General features: G+C 43.8%; 1 protein-coding gene across 1 annotated transcript in view; it reads left to right on the forward strand.

Moving 5' to 3' along the window:
* The window catches only part of NMNAT2 (nicotinamide nucleotide adenylyltransferase 2), a 105,000-nt gene extending 90,490 nt beyond the window's left edge, over positions 1–14,510 (forward strand). The window contains exons 8-11 of the mRNA XM_060774489.2: positions 512–588; positions 7,700–7,801; positions 10,273–10,340; positions 13,643–14,510. Coding sequence (XP_060630472.1) covers positions 512–588; positions 7,700–7,801; positions 10,273–10,340; positions 13,643–13,745 — 350 coding nt within the window. The 3' untranslated portion in view covers positions 13,746–14,510. The remainder of the gene's footprint in view (positions 1–511; positions 589–7,699; positions 7,802–10,272; positions 10,341–13,642) is intronic.
* Positions 14,511–16,546: the final 2,036 nt, after the last annotated feature.

Genomic DNA, 16,546 nt, shown 5'->3' on the forward strand with positions numbered 1-16,546 from the left:
CAACCCCATCCAGCACAGGTTGCCACCCAATACCCTGGTCACCCAAATACCCTGGTCAATTTGAATCTGAGGAGAAAAGTAATCTTTGTTTGAGCTGTTGTGTGTTGCTTTTTTAAAAAAAGAGTTCTTCATATATTTTGGTTTTTCAGAACCGAAATGACTCCTAGAAGTCATCATTTTGAGCACACATCCTGTCCTGACAGGCACATTAACAGACATCCTGCCTGCAGCAAGCAGTACATGTAATCTGCTTACACAGTCCATTTGAGAATTGCTACAACACTATAAGAATTGTCTCAATCATTCCAGAGGCTACTTACAATAGCAGCACAATCATGCAAAGCACACAGAATGAAGATGCTCCTGAGAGGCAACCAAGCCTGAAAACAATATGAGAAACAGTTCTCTGTCAAAAACTCGCTGTCCTGCAGGTCTTGAGAAAGAGATTAGTACAGGCCTATTATTTGAGAACAATGTCTGTATCTCAGTGCCTCTTTCTTCTCTCCTGCAGAGCTCCGAATCCTGCTGCTGTGTGGCAGTGACTTGCTAGAATCCTTTTGCATCCCAGGCCTGTGGAATGAAGCTGACGTGAGTAGTTACAAGGAGATGGTCAAAGTTGTGGCCTGCTGTTGTTTCTTCCTTTGCTCTCTTTCTCTTGCCCTTGCTTTGTGATGATTCATTCACTCCATCTTCTGACATCCCAGCAGCCACTGATATTCTCATCATTTAGTTTCCATGTAGTTTATAATGTAACAACGAAATCACATAGTGGTATGTCTGCTTCCAGTCTCCTTTCACCTTTGCATGAAGCCTCCATTTTCAATGTATTGTCAACGGTTTCAGTCCAACTTACCTATCCGAACGTATCTCTCCTTACAAACCATCCAGAATGCTAAGATCTTCTGAGGAGGCCCTGCTCTCGCTCCCATCTTCCTCACAGATGTGTTTGGCGGGGACGAGAGACAGGGCCTTCTCAGTGGTGGCCCCTCGACTGTGGAACGCCCTGCCTATAGAGATAAGATTGGCCCCCTCCCTCCTGTCCTTTTCGAAGAATGCTGAAAACTTGGCTTTTCGAACAGGGCTTTCCAGATATGGCATAGATGTATGATATTATGGACAACTGACAACGCAACCAGACCATGATTTGATATGGAGACGATTTGACAGTGTTATTAAATGATGTGTACAATTTTTATGTTTTATATTGCTGTTAGTATTATAAAGATGTTGAGATTAACTTCACAATTCAGCAGCAGATCAGTTGCACAACTTCAGGCTTTCCAGTAGCTTCTTCCTGCACAGTATTTTCAGTCAACTGCTCCCACAGCCTGCAGTCACTCTGGAAACTTTTACATACACTTGAGCACATGCCCGGCCATTGTCAGTTTTACCATTGTCTTTCCCCCAGTCTAGATGACATTACAAACTTACCACAGCATACAGTTATATCTTGTCTTAGCAGACAGGTTCTTTTAATTACATATAGCCTTCGATGAACAACATCACAGCACAAGGAGAAATATACACTGTACATGACTTCCTTATATACAATTCTATACAATTACACATAGCAATCTCTGATTGGTTCCCAGCCCATTAACTTAACTCAGACCCAGGATTACATCATTCACAATCACCTGGACTAGGCCAGAACACATTCCCCAAATGATTCCCTATATACAGTTAATGCATGACTCAGCATTTCCAATAGAAGCCCATTAGCAGTGCATGACTCAGCTATATTACATTACAATACATTGTAAAACTTGACAAAAGTATTTATGACTGTTTTAATTTCTTAATTTTGCTGTAACTGCACCGGCATCAAATTGTTGCCTATTGTTAAGCGCTCCGAGTCGCCCTTGGGCTGAGAGGGGCAGTATATTAATGTAGTAAACAAACAATCAAATAAATAAATAAATAAAGGCTTTCTTGGTCAGAATCACTGGGTTGTTGTAGGTTTTTTGGGCTGTATGGCCATGTTCTAGAAGCATTCACTCCTGACATTTTGCCTGCATCTGTGGTAGATATCTTCGGAGGTTGTGAGGTTTCACAACCTCTGAGGATGCCTGCCACAGATGCAGGTGAAACGTCAGGAGAGAATGCTTCTAGAACATGGCCAGACTGCCTGAAAAAACCTACAACAACCCTTCATTTTCCATTCTAATAAAGTTAGAGGGACCTGAGGCAAATTGTGGTGCCCAGAACTGGACACAGTATTCCAGATGAAGTATGATCATGCAGAATATAGTGGTACTGTTTCTTCCCTTGATCTAGACCAGGGGTCCTCAAACTAAAGCCCGAGGGCCGGATATGGCCCTCCAAGGTCATTTACCAGACCCTCACTCAGGGTCAACTGAAGTCTGAAACGACTTGAAAGCACACAACAACAACAATCCTATCTCATTAGCCAAAACCAGGCACACACTTCCAGCAGACAAGAGTTCTTTGTCCCACCCTGGTCATTCCACAGATATATGAACCCATTTTACTAGTTCCAACAGACCTCACTACCTCTGAGGATGCTTGCCATAGATGCAGGCGAAATGTCAGGAGAGAATGCCGCTAGAACATGGCCATATAGCCCGAAAAAACGTACAACCTTGTTTAAGTGTTTTTTCCACTACAAATAAGATATGTGCAGTATTCATGCCCCCAGCGGCCTTCAAGAACAGCTCTGCTTAGCCATGCCCACCTCATCCCTCTGCATTGCCATTCGCCGTCAGGGAAGGGAAACTGCGAGATTTTAAAACTAACACTGTTTGTTTAGGCTTTCTGACTTTGCCAAAGTTACTTAATGGTTCTGGAGGGCACCTTCCATTAACGAAGTGATTCGGATTTCTGATATTTCCGATCTTTTTTTCAAGAAAATTTCAGAAATCGTTTCAAAATTGAATCGCCAGCTTCCCCTACATCCAAAACGAGTATTGAAACATTTTTTTTTTGGATCAAACAAGCCTAATAGCCATATGTGAGCAGAAGTCATAGGGAGGAGGGAGCAAGTTTGTTTACTGCTTCCCTGGAGAGTAGGACACGGAACAATGGCTTCAAACTGGCTGGGCCCGGTCCTGTTCAACATCTTTATTAATGACTTAGATGAAGGGCTAGAAGGCATGATCATCAAGTTTGCAGACGACACCAAATTGGGAGGGATAGCCAATACTCCAGAGGACAAGAGCAGGATTCAAAACGATCTGAACAGATTAGAGAGATGGGCCAAAACTAACAAAATGAAGTTCAACAGGGACAAATGCAAGATACTCCACTTTGGCAGGAAAAACAAAATGCAAAGATACAGAATGGGGGATGCCTGGCTTGAGAGCAGTACGTGTGAAAAAGATCTTGGAGTCCTCGTGGACAACAAGTTAAATATGAGCCAACAATGTGATGTGGTGGCAAAAAAAGCCAATGGGATTTTGGCCTGCATCAATAGGAGCATAGTGTCTAGCTCTAGAGAAGTCATGCTACCCCTCTATTCCACTTTGGTTAGACCACACCTGGAATATTGTGTCCAATTCTGGGCACCACAATTCAAGAGAGATATTGACAAGCTGGAATGTGTCCAGAGGAGGGCGACTAAAATGATCAAGGGTCTGGAGAACAAGCCCTATGAGGAGCGGCTTCAAGAGCTGGGCATGTTTAGCCTGAAGAAGAGAAGGCTGAGAGGAGATATGATAGCCATGTATAAATATGTGAGAGGAAGCCACAGGGAGGAGGGAGCAAGCTTGTTTTCTGCTTCCCTAGAAACTAGGACGCGGAACAATGGCTTCAAACTACAAGAGAGGAGATTCCATCTGAACATGAGGAAGAACTTCCTGACTGTGAGAGCCGTTCAGCAGTGGAACTCTCTGCCCCGGAGTGTGGTGGAGGCTCCTTCTTTGGAAGCTTTTAAACAGAGGCTGGATGGCCATCTGTCAGGGGTGATTTGAATGCAATATTCCTGCTTCTTGGCAGGGGGTTGGACTGGATGGCCCATGAGGTCTCTTCCAACTCTATGATTCTATGATTCTATGATCTGTCTGGGGTGCTTTGAATGCATTTTTCTTGCTTTTTGGCAGGGGATTGGACTGGCCCATGAGGTCTCTTCCAACTCTATGATTCTATGATTCTCTTCTATGATTTGATCTTCTTTATGTGCCAGTCCCTTGAAGCTATTCCTTCTGCCTGTGTCTTTCTGCCTTCTGTCGGTTTCTAAACAGAAACTTGGGAGGTAGCATGGCTTGGCTAATGAACTGGAAATCCTTCCAGCAGTCAAGGTACACATACAGCTCAGCACAGTGGAAGGCAGTAGGAAAGAGAAAACCTATATTATGATGGATTGGGTCAGTAAAGGAAGCCGTGGCTCTGGGTTTGCAAGGCCTGAACAGAGTTCTTAATGAACAGGACTCACTGAGGTCTCTCTTTTACAGTGTTGCTTTATGTCCAAACCAAATTGACAGAAAATTACAGCAACCAATCGTACATCACTTTTTGTGTCAGGGTAACTGTCATGACTTCCTCCCAAGTGTGTTGGGAACTGATTTCCAAAACTGCCCTCATGGTTGTTCAGTTCCCAGGGCATCTTAGAGAAATGAAACAATAGCTCCGCCAGTAAATAAATATGCCCTGACATGCTTTAAAGCACTTTCTGGAAAGATGACTGAGCTGAGTGTTCAATTTAGAAGACAAATGGATTCAAGTGCACTTAAGCATGTGAAATCAGTCTTCACTGGGCATAAGTAACTCAGAAGCTTATGCACACTCGAAAGAATACAAACAAAGTATTCCTTCCTGTATGTCGAAGGCTTTCATGGCCGGAATCACTGGGTTGTTGTAGGTTTTTTCGGGCTATATGGCCATGTTCTAGAGGCATTCTCTCCTGATGTTTCGCCTGCATCTATGGCAAGCACCCTCAGAGGTAGTGAGGTCTGTTGGAACTAGGAAAATGGGTTTATATATCTGTGGAATGACCAGGGTGAGACAAAGAACTCTTGTCTGCTGGACCTAGGTGTGAATGTTTCAACTGACCACCTTGATTAGCATTTGATGGCCTGGCAGTTGTTTGGTGTGGCTTGTTAGTGCCTGGGGCAATCTTTTGTTGAGAGGTGATTAGCTGTCCCTGATTGTTTCCTCTCTGTTGTTTTGCTGTTGTAATTTTAGAGTTTTTTAAATACTGGTAGCCAGATTTTGATCATTTTCATGGTTTCCTCCTTTCTGTTGAAATTGCCCACATGCTTGTGGATTTCAATGGCTTCTGTTGAGATTAACATCACAACTCAGCAGCAGACCATTTGCACAACTTCAGCGCTTTCCAGTAGCTTCTTCCTGCACAGTATTTTCAGTCAACTGCTCCCACAAACTGCAGTCACTCTGGAACCTTTTACAGACACTTGTGCACATGCCCGGCCATTGCCAGTTTTACTATTGTCCTTCCCCCAGTCTAGATGATATTACAAACTTACCACAGTATACAGTTATATCTTGTCTTAGCAGACAGGTTCTTTAATTACATATAGCCTTCGACGAACAACATCACAGCACAAGGAGAAATATACACTGTATATGACTTCCTTATATACAATTCTATACACATAGCAATCTCTGATTGGTTCCTAACTCATTGACGTAACTCAGACCCAGGATTACATCATTCACAATCACCTGGACTAGGCCAGAACACATTCCCCAAATGAAGTCCTATATACAGTTAATGCATGACTCAGCATTTCAAATAGAAGCCCATTAGCAGTGCATAACCCAGCTATATTACAATACAGTACCTTGTAAAACCTGACAGCTTTTCTGTGTAGTCTGACATGGTGGTTGTTAGAGTGGTCCAGCATTTCTGTGTTCTCAGATAATATACTGTGTCCAGGTTGGTTCATCAGGTAATCTGCTATGGCTGACTTCTCTGGTTGAAGTAGTCTGCAGTGCCTTTCATCTTCCTTGATTCGTGTTTGGGCAATGCTGCGTTTTGTGGTCCCTATGTAGACTTGTCCACAGCTGCTTGGTATACGGTAGACTCCTGCAGAAGTGAGAGGATCCCTCTTGTCCTTTGCTGAACGTAGCATTTGTTGGATTTTCTTGGTGGGTCTGTAGATCGTTTGTAGGTTGTGTTTCCTCATCAGCTTCCCTATGCGGTCAGTGGTTCCCTTGATGTATGGTATGATGAAAATATATGTAGATATATCACGCTGCTTGTCACCACTTTAATGAAGTATACATAATATAGTATAATATATCCCCACAACTGAACACCACTGTAAAGGATTATATATAATATCACACCACTAGACACCAGTATGAAATATAACACAACCGGTGACGCGAGGCTGGAGGCTTGTTAGTATTATGTCTGGGCAGGATGGATCTTCCCCTTTTCTTTTCTTCAATTCTCCCACCCTTGTGCCTCCAATATAGTAGTGAGACTATAATTGTTATGTGTTCTGCTTGTCTTAAACCTTCTTTTAAATTAAAGCTGCCACCAACCAAGTTGTTTTAGGATTTTTAAAATGAGTATTTGAGGTAAACTTTTCCCACTCCTGCCAACACTGCTTTTCCCCTGGCTCCCAAAGTAACTGTTTGTTAAGAGGCTTTTCTGTAGTATCAAAATGTTAAAAACGCTGGGACTATCTCAAAGGCTTGATGATAGAATGATGCACAGTAGAGATCTTTTGAAAGTTAAATAGAACAAGATTTATTTATAAAAACAGACAACTACTTCTGAGAGGTAAAATAAGCGTGACTTGTTACAAAAGTACTTCAGCTTGTTGGTTACTTCAATAAGTTTCTTCACTTAGTTACAGACAGAGCTAACCAAATAAATCCAAATGTTGGCAACAACAACCCTCACTCTACTTCAGAGACATAGTAATGAGTTCTGACTAACCTATCCTAGGTAGTCCCTGGGTTATTAACAAACTCTACCCTAGAGTTTCTCCTGCTAACTAACCCAGCCTGGAGAGACAATATCCTGTGCTAACACTCTCAAGAAATCAGATTGCTGTCTGACCTTTTTCCTGTCAGTACACATCACTGTCTAACACAGACACTCTCTCCCTAAAAACCCAGTTTCAAAAACTCTTCTTCACACACCAGCTCCCAGTTCTCAACTCCCACAGAAGCGGAGATCTTTTCCCTCCTAAGACTTGGCTCCTCCCAACTGCTCTAGCCAATCTTAGGAGACTCTAAACTCCTCCCCTCTTCCATCTATCCTCACTCAAGATGGCTGCCTCCCTGGCATACACTCCCAAAATGGAGGATTGCCATACTGTTAACCAGGCTTCCTTTCAGGCCTACAAGGTAAGATTCACTACATATGGCAAGAGGAAAATGAACTAAATCTGGCTACCAGTATTAAAAAACTCTAAAATTACAACAGCAAAACAACAGAGAGGAAATAATCAGGGACATCTAATCAATTCTTAACAAAAGATTGCCCCAGGCACTAACAAGCCACAACAAACAACTGCCAGGCCATTCAATGCTAATCAAGGTGGTCAGTCGAAACATTCACACCTAGCTCTAACAGACAAGAATTCTTTGTCCCACCCTGGTCATTCCACAGATATATAAACCCTTTTTTCTAGTTCCAACAGACCTCACTACCTCTGAGGATGCTTGCCATAGATGCAGGCAAAACATCAGGAGAGAATGCCTCTAGAACATGGTCATATATTCCTTCCTGGTCCTAAAGTGTGTTCTTTTTATCTTGTAACAGATGGAGGTAATAGTTGGGGACTTTGGCATTGTTGTTGTACCACGAGATGGTGCTGACACAGACAGGATCATGAACCACTCCTCAATACTTCGCAAGTACAAAGTAAGTCCTACATCTACACTTCGCTTCCTGCCTTCACTAAGGTCATTTCACTTAACCTTTTCCCCACTTTAGGTATATTTTGTGTCAGATGACTGTTTAAGGCAGTGTCGGGCAATTGTAGCAATGCTGATTTTGTGTGTTGGAGTGGGGAGATACAACTCCCTTCAGCCTCATCAGCATAGTGTATGGATAGGATTGTGGATGCTTCAGACCAAAGTGTAAGTAGAACTATAATTGCCAAAACTTGTTTTAAGCAAGGTGAGACATTAGAACCTTACCTCTATGAGGAAATGGAGACAACTTGGTCATGTTATTTCATGTACAGTTCCATTGACTGTCAAATAACAGGCATATTGTCATTTCATATGTAACAAGAAATTTTTGCACTGCAAAGCCTTCTCTCCTGCCTTTTCTACTGTAGCATGAATAAGTAACAAAGCAAATGTTGCCTGTTAACGATGGTACGAGGATTGAATGATCATTAAGATCATTAGGCAAACAACATGTGATATGTATTTATAATATAATTCAATATTTAATAATGGGGATTGATTGTGATGCTATTCTACCTTTGTCGAAAACAATTTAAAAAAAGAGGATGAATGAAAAGTAATGCCTCCACCTTCGTAACTCCTCAACAGGTGGCAGTACAGGTATGCAGCTTGTTCAGTAGACTCTCCTCTACAGTTTCATTTTGGGGGGGAAGCCTTAGCATTGAATGGTTGTGTTAAAGTGCAAAGTATAGAACCCTGCGCAGACTGTCAGTCAATGCAACTTAAGCACCGTTCAGTTATTTAATTCTTGACAGCAGAAGGTGTCACCCCAAAGGAGATTAATCAGAGAATGCAAGCTGTTTATGGTGGTTGGTTGTGTTGATGTGAGTACTGTGTGTTGTTGGGCGATTAAGTTTAAAGAAGTTGAGGTGGGAACATCTGTCTTGCATGACAAACAAAGAGTTGGACGCCTTGTGACAGCAACCACTGAGTTTCACAAGCAAAAGGTTGACAGATTGATTCAGGACGATCGTCGTATCACTCAGAGAGAAATTTCAAGCATAATCGGCATTTCACAAGAACGTGTGGGTCACATTGCTTTGCTTGGCTATCGGCAGATCTGTGCACAATGGGTACCCAGGATGCTGACGCCTGAAATGAAAGCGCACAGACTTCTTCCGTGACGGCTTCAGAACACTTGTTCATCATTGGCAGAAATGTATCTAGACCCTTGCCCATCTTGGCTAATTAAATCGGCCAGGGAGGGGTTGGTTGATTGGTTTGTGTTCACTGGAGCAGGGGGTTTTTCCATCTCAACTGAAACAAGCTGTGGTTCGTCCACTCCTTAAAAAGGTCTCCCTTGACTCCACGGTGCTAAACAACTTCAGACCAATCTCCAACCTCCCTTTCTTGGGCAAGGTGCTGGAGCGGGTGGTCGCCTCCCAGCTCCAGGGCTTTCTAGATGACAACAACTACCTAGATCAGTCACAGTCTGGTTTCAGGCCTGGCCACGGCACTGAGATGGCCTTGGTCACCTTGGTGGATGACCTCCGTAGAGAGCTGGACAGGGGGAGTGTGACCTTGTTGGTTCTCTTGGACATCTCAGTGGCTTTCGATACCATCGATCATGGTATCCTTCTGGGACGACTCTCTGGGATGGGTCTCGAGGGCACGGTTCTGTTGTGGCTTCAGTCCTTCCTGGAGGGTTGATCCCAGATGGTGAAGCTGGGAGATGCCTGCTCGGACCCCTGGCCTTTGACCTGTGGGGTCCCGCAAGGCTCTATTCTGTCTCCCATGCTTTTTAACATCTACATGAAACCGCTGGAAGATGTCATCCGGAGTTTGACACACAACTCTATTACTCATTTCCACCCAACTCCAAGGAGGCCCCTCGAGTGCTGGACTATCTGGATGAGGACGAACAAGCTGAAGATCAATCCCAACAAGACAGAGGTCCTCCTGGTCAATCGTAAACCGGATCGGGGTATAGGGTGGCAACCTGTGCTGGAAGGGGTTACACTCCCCCTGAAGTCACAGGTCCACAGTTTGGAAGTCCTCTTGGTTTAATCACTAACACTTGAGGCTCAGGCGTCGGCGGTGTCCGGGAGGGCTTTTGTGCAACTAAGACTTGTGCGCCAGCTGCGACCATACCTCACAAAGGTTGATCTGGCCGGGGTGGTCCATGCCTTGGTCACCTCTAGATTGGATTACTGTAATGCACTCTATGTGGGGCTGCCCTTGAAAACGGCTCAGAAATTCCAACTGGTTCAACGGGCGGCAGCCAGGATGTTAACTGGTGCTCCTTACATGGCCTCTGTGTGTCTGTCTATATCTGTTGTGTGTCTATGGCATTGAATGTTTGCCATGTATATGTACATTGTAATCTGCCCTGAGTCCCCTGCAGGGTGAGAAGGACGGAATATAAATTATGCAAATAAATAAATAAATACCCATGTTCTGTCAATGGTCTTTCCACAGAACAATATTCTGGTCGTGAAGGACGATGTGAATCACCCCATGGCTATTGTCAGTTCCACCAAAAGCAGGTAGGTGAAGTGAGGGCACTTGGAGTGCCTCTAATGTTGCTGCAAGAAGGTCCTCCATTGTGCATGTAGCAGGGCTCAGGTTGCATTGCAGCAGGTGGTCAGTGGTTTGCTCTTCTCCACACTCGCATGTCATGGATTCCACTTTGTAGCCCCATTTCTGAAGGTTGGCTCTGCATCTCGTGGTGCCAGAGTGCAGTCTGTTCAGCGCCTTCCAAGTCACCCAGTCCTCTGTGTGCCCAGAGGGGAGTCTCTCATTGGGTATCAGCCATTGATTGAGGCTCTGGGTTTGAGCCTACCACTTTGGGGCTCTCGCTTGCTGAGGTGTTCCAGCGAGTGTCTCTGTAGATCTTAAAAAACTATTTCTTGATTTAAGTCGTTGGCATGCTGGCTGATGCCCAAACAAGGGATGAGCTGGAGATGTCAATGCCTTGGTCCTTTCACTATTGGCTGCAACTTCCCGGCGGATGTCAGGTGGTGCAATACCGGCTAAACAGTGTAATTTCTCCAGTGGTGTAGGGCGCAGACACCCCTTGATAATGTGGCATGTCTCATTAAGAGCCACATCCACTGTTTTAGCATGGTGAGATGTGTTCCACACTGGGCATGCATACTCAGCAGCAGAGTAGCATAGCGCAAGGGCAGATGTCTTCATTGTGTCTGGTTGTGATCCCTAGGTTGTGCCAGTCAGCTTTCGTATGATATTGTTTCTAGCACCCACCTTTTGCTTGATATTCAGGCAGTGCTTCTTGTAGGTCAGGGCACGGTCCAGAGTGACTCCCAGGTATTTGGATGCGCTGCAATGCTCCAGTGGGATTCCTTCCCAGGTAATCCTTAGAGCTTGGGATGCTTCTCTGTTCTTAAGGTGAAAAGCACATGTCTGTGTTTTCGATGGATTAGGGATAAGCTGGTTTTTTTCTGTAACAGGCAGTAAGAGCACCTAGAGCAGCGTTTCTCAACCTGGGGGTCAGGACCCCTGGGGATGTCTCCAGGGGGTATCAGAGGGCTCACCAAAGATCATCAGAAAACACAGTATTTTCTGTTAGTCAAAGGGGTTCTGTGTGGGAAGTTTGACCCAATTCTATCTTGGTGAGGTTCAGAATTGCCTTTGATTGTAGGTGAACTATAAATCCCAGAAACGACAACTCCCAAATTTCAAGGTCTATTTTCCCCAAACTCCACCAGTGTACACAATTTGGCATATTGAGTATTTTTGCCAAGTTTGGTCCAGATCTATCATTGTTTGAGTCCACAGTGCTCTCTGGATATACAACTCCCAAAACTCAAGGTCAGTGCCCACCAAGCCCTTCTAGTATTTTCTGTTGGTCATGGGAGTTCTGTATGCCAATTTTGGTTCAATTCCATTGTTGGTGGAGTTCAGAATGCTCTTTGATTGTAGGCAAACTATTAATCCCAGAAACTACAACTCCCAAATGACAAAATCTACCCCCCCCCCCTCAACCGCACCAGTATTAAAATTTGGGCATATCAGGTATTTGTGCCAAATTTTGTCCAGTGAATGAAAAGACATATGGCATATCAGATATTTATTATTGTTCATAACATTAACAGTACAGTAATGAAGTTGAAACAAAAATAATTTTATGGTTGGGGGTCACCATAACACGAGGAACTGTATTAAGGGGTCGCGGCATTAGGAAGGTTGAGAAACCTTGATCTAGAGCTTCGGATAGCTTCTGTTCAGCCATCTCAAAGCTCCCTGCTTGGGCAGTAATGGCACGATCATCAGCATAGATGAAACTCTCTGACCCTTCTGGCAGTGGCTGGTCATTTGTGTAGATTTTGAACATGGATGGAGCAAGCACATTCCCCTGAGGCAGGCCGTTCTTCTGTTTCAGCCATCTGCTTCTCTGGCCCTGGAACTCAACAAAAAAGCTCCTGTTTTGTAGCAGGTTTCGTATGAGGCGGGTGAGATGGTAGTCCTTTGTGATATTATACATTTTTTTCAGGAAGAGGCGGTGGTTTACAGTATCATAAGCCGTTGTCAGGTGTATAAATAAATGGTGGGGTATAAATAAATAAATAAATAAATAAATAAATAAATAAATATAATTATTATTATTATTACTAGCTTTCCCCTGCCACGCGTTGCTGTGGCCCAGTCTGGTGATCAGGAAAATAAAGTAATGAGAAAGTGTTGGTTTCTAATATATGTAATTCTAATATATGTAATGAACTCCAACTCCAAAACTCAAGGTCAATGTCCACCAAACCCTTCCAGTGTGTTCTGTTGGTCATGGAAGTCCTGTATGCCATGTTTGGTTCAATTCCATCATTGATGGAGTTCAGAATGCTCTTTGATTGTCGGTGAACTATAAATATAAATCTATATATATTATTTGTAATGACTATAAATCCCAGTCACTACAAATCCCACATGTCAAGGTCTATTTCCTCCAAACTCCATACAGGAAGTCCTGTATGCCATGTTTGGTTCAATTCTATCATTGGTGGAGTTCAGAATGCTCTTTGATTGTCGGTGAACTATAAATCCCAGTCACTACAAATCCCAAATGTCAAGGTCTATTTCCTCCAAACTCCATCTGTGTTCATATTTGGGCATATGGAATATTTGTGTCAAGTTTGGTCCAGATCCGTCATTGTTTGAATCCACAGTGATCTCTGGATGTAGGTGAACTCCAACTCCCAAACTCAAGATCAATGTCCACCAAACCCTTCCAGTATGTTCTGTTGGTCATGGAAGTCCTGTATGCCATGTTTGGTTCAATTCCATCATTGGTGGAGTTCAGAATGTTCTTTGATTGTCGGTGAACTATAAATCCCAGTCACTACAAACCCCAAATGTCAAGGTCTATTTCCTCCAAACTCCATCTGTGTTCATATTTGGGCATATGGAATATTTGTGTCAAATTTGGTCCAGATCCATCATTGTTTGAGTCCACAGCGCTTTCTGGATGTGGGTGAACTAAAATTCCCAAACTCAAGGTCAATGTCCACCAAACCCTTCCAGTTTTTTCTGTTGGTCATGGGAGAACTGTGTGCCAAGTGTGGCCCAATTCCATCATTGGTGGAGTTCAGAATGCTCTTTGATTGTAGGTAAACTATAAATCCCAGCAACGACAATTCCCAAATGTCAAGATCAATTTTTTGGAGTGGAGGACACACATTGGGTTGTTAGGTGTTTTGTGTCCAAATTTGGTGTCAATTCCCCCAGTGGTTTTTGAGTTCTGATGGTATCACAAACTTATATAGATTGACTGCAATTTCTTCCAACTCCTAAGAAATTGACACTTTTCCTCCCTTTCTGCTTGTTTCCTCTGCAGACTGGCTCTTCAGCATGGCGATGGGCATGTTGTGGATTACCTGTCTCAACCAGTCATCGATTACATCCTCAAGAGTCAGCTGTACCTGAATGCCTCTGGATAAAGCTCCTCCGGCATTGCAAAGGAGTCCAATCGCTCAACTTTCTTACGGTTATTCATCACAGTTCTCTTCCTCACTCTCTCTTTTCTTTTTCTTTTTCACTGCCTCTTGCGTGCATCTGCCTCTTTCACTCTGATGTCCCCACCTCACCCCTTCCCACTCAAGTGCAGGGAAGTGCTGCATACAACCAGGCAACTGAGTGCATCTACACCATCAAGCTGTCCTTTTCCCCACAGTGAAGAGGGAGAACAGCATTGAGTATCAGATGCCATGTGCTTAAAAGAGAGAGGCTGCAGTGCCCACCTTCCCAGCATGCTTTCAGGGAAAGGACAGTCTGCCTTCATAGCATCCTTTGGGACCCAGGAAGGTTATTCGTTTTGTCTTCTCTCTCCTGTTGTGTGTCAGCTAAATTAATCTCAGTGCGTTTTTGTTTTTTTTAGTTTTAAGTGCTTTTATTTGATCTTTTTTAATTATTGTGATCCATGAAAATTACGGTGCAGTTGGCAGGAGATTCTAACCCACTTGGGAGAAAGCCCAGGCTTTTTAGGTCATCCATGGAAGAATTCAGCCTTTTATCACAATGTCTCTTTGACTACACACTGTATTTAGTGTCCCTTGTTTAGGTGAAAACTCTTCATTTTTTCTGGACACTTAGTCCAGTTCTACATTTCCATATAAAATCCAGATTATCTGCTTTGAACTGGATTATAGGGCAGTATAGACTCAGATAATCCAGTTCAAAGCGGATTAAGTGGATTATCTGCATTGATCATGGGCACCAGTCTCTGTTACTGGGGGAAATGCTGAATCATAGAATCATAGAGTTGGAAGGGACCTCGTGGGCCATCCAGTCCAACCCCCTGCCAAGAAGCAGGAATATTGCATTCAAATCACCCCTGACAGATGGCCATCCAGCCTCTGTTTAAAAACTTCCAAAGAAGGAGCCTCCACCACACTCTGGGGCAGAGAGTTCCACTGCTGAACAGCTCTCACAGTCAGGAAGTTCTTCCTCATGTTCAGATGGAATCTCCTTTCTTGTAGTTTGAAGCCATTGTTCCGTGTCCTAGTCTCCAAGGAAGCAGAAAACAAGCTAGCTCCCTCCTCCCTGTGGCTTCCTCTCACATATTTATACATGGCTATCATATCTCCTCTCAGCCTTCTCTTCTTCAGGCTAAACATACCCAGCTCTTTAAGCCGCTCCTCATAGGGCTTGTTCTCCAGACCCTTGATCATTTTAGTCGCCTTCCTCTGGACACATTCCAGTTTGTCAATATCTCTCTTCAGTTGTAGTGCCCAGATCTGGACACAATATTCCAGATGTAGTCTAACCAAGGCAGAATAGAGGGGTTGCATGACTTCCCTGGATCTAGACACTAGACTCCTATGGATCCAGGCCAAAATCCCATTGGCTTTTTTTTGCCGCCGCATCACATTGTTGGCTCAGGTTTAACTTGTTGTCCAGGAGGACTCCAAGAACATTTTCACACGTACTTCTCTCGAGCCAGGCATTGTCCCCCATTCTATATTTTTGCATTTCATTTTTTTTGCCTAGTTTCTTGCATTTGTCACTGTTGAACTTCATTTCATTTCCCAGATCAGACAGCAGAGAAGCTTAGCTCTAAACCACTCATGAAATTGCAATTGACTTTCACATTAGTAGGACATAGGACTTCCTCCCTCTGTTCATTGTGCCAGCAGGTGTGACATAACTGTTGTAGTTCACGAAGGTACAAAACTTACTGGGATAATGTTCATAGTGAGCATGAGCCAGGCAGTGATAATTGCCCAATATGTCACTACCCACTTTAAAATGATGCCTCTTTGAAAAGATGGAAGACTAGCCCTAAGAGCAACTGCACCTGTGAAGAAAGCACTATTCCTCTAAAACGTCAGAGAAACAACACTTGGAAACACAATAGGGATAGGAGTAGACAATCATGTTATGTGGTTCCCCTCCCTGCCCACCTCGCTCCCCATTATTTATTTATTTAATTTATTTACTTCATTTGTATACCGCCTTTCTCAGCCAGAGGCGACTCAAGGCGGTTCACAGTCGGCACCGATTCGATACCATAACAAACAAAAATACAGTTAAAACGATTATAAAAAGAAATCAACATTTAAAATGTAATATAAAAAGCAAATATATCTGTAAAAACAGGATCCTCGATGTCTTCTTACTAAAATAATTGTCCAGTTGAACCGTCAGTCATTCCATATATTCATTTACATCTAATTATGCTCCAGTAGAAAAAGCCTGCTCGAAGAGCCAGGTCTTAACCATTTTGCAGAATGTTGAAGGGAGGGAGCCGATCCTATATCCCTGGGGAGGGCGTTCCACAGCCAAGGGGCCACCACTGAGAAGGCCCTGTCTCTCGTCCCCGCCAAACACATCTGCTAGGAAGGCAGGATCGAGAGCAGGGCCTCACCAGGTGATCTTAAAGTCCTAGATCAGTGGTTCTCAACCTGTGGGTCTCCAGATGTTTTGGCCTTCAACTCCCAGAAATCCTAACAGCTGATAAACTGGCTGGGATTTCTGGGAGTTGTAGGCCAAAACACCTGGAGACCCACAGGTTGGGAATCACTGTCCTAGATGGTTCATAAGGAGATATACGTTCGGATAGGTAAGCCGGACCAGAACCGTTTAGGGCAGTGTTTCTCAACCTGGGGGCCGGGACCCCTGCGGGGGTCGCCAGGAAGTGTCAGAGGGGTCGCCAAAGACCATCAGAAAACATAGTATTTTCTGTTGGTCATGGGGGTTCTGTGTGGGAAATTTGGTCCAACTTAATTGTTGGTGGGGTTCA

The sequence above is a fragment of the Anolis sagrei genome, chromosome 4 (genome assembly GCF_037176765.1).
Source record: "Anolis sagrei isolate rAnoSag1 chromosome 4, rAnoSag1.mat, whole genome shotgun sequence".
Lineage (NCBI taxonomy): Eukaryota > Metazoa > Chordata > Lepidosauria > Squamata > Dactyloidae > Anolis > Anolis sagrei.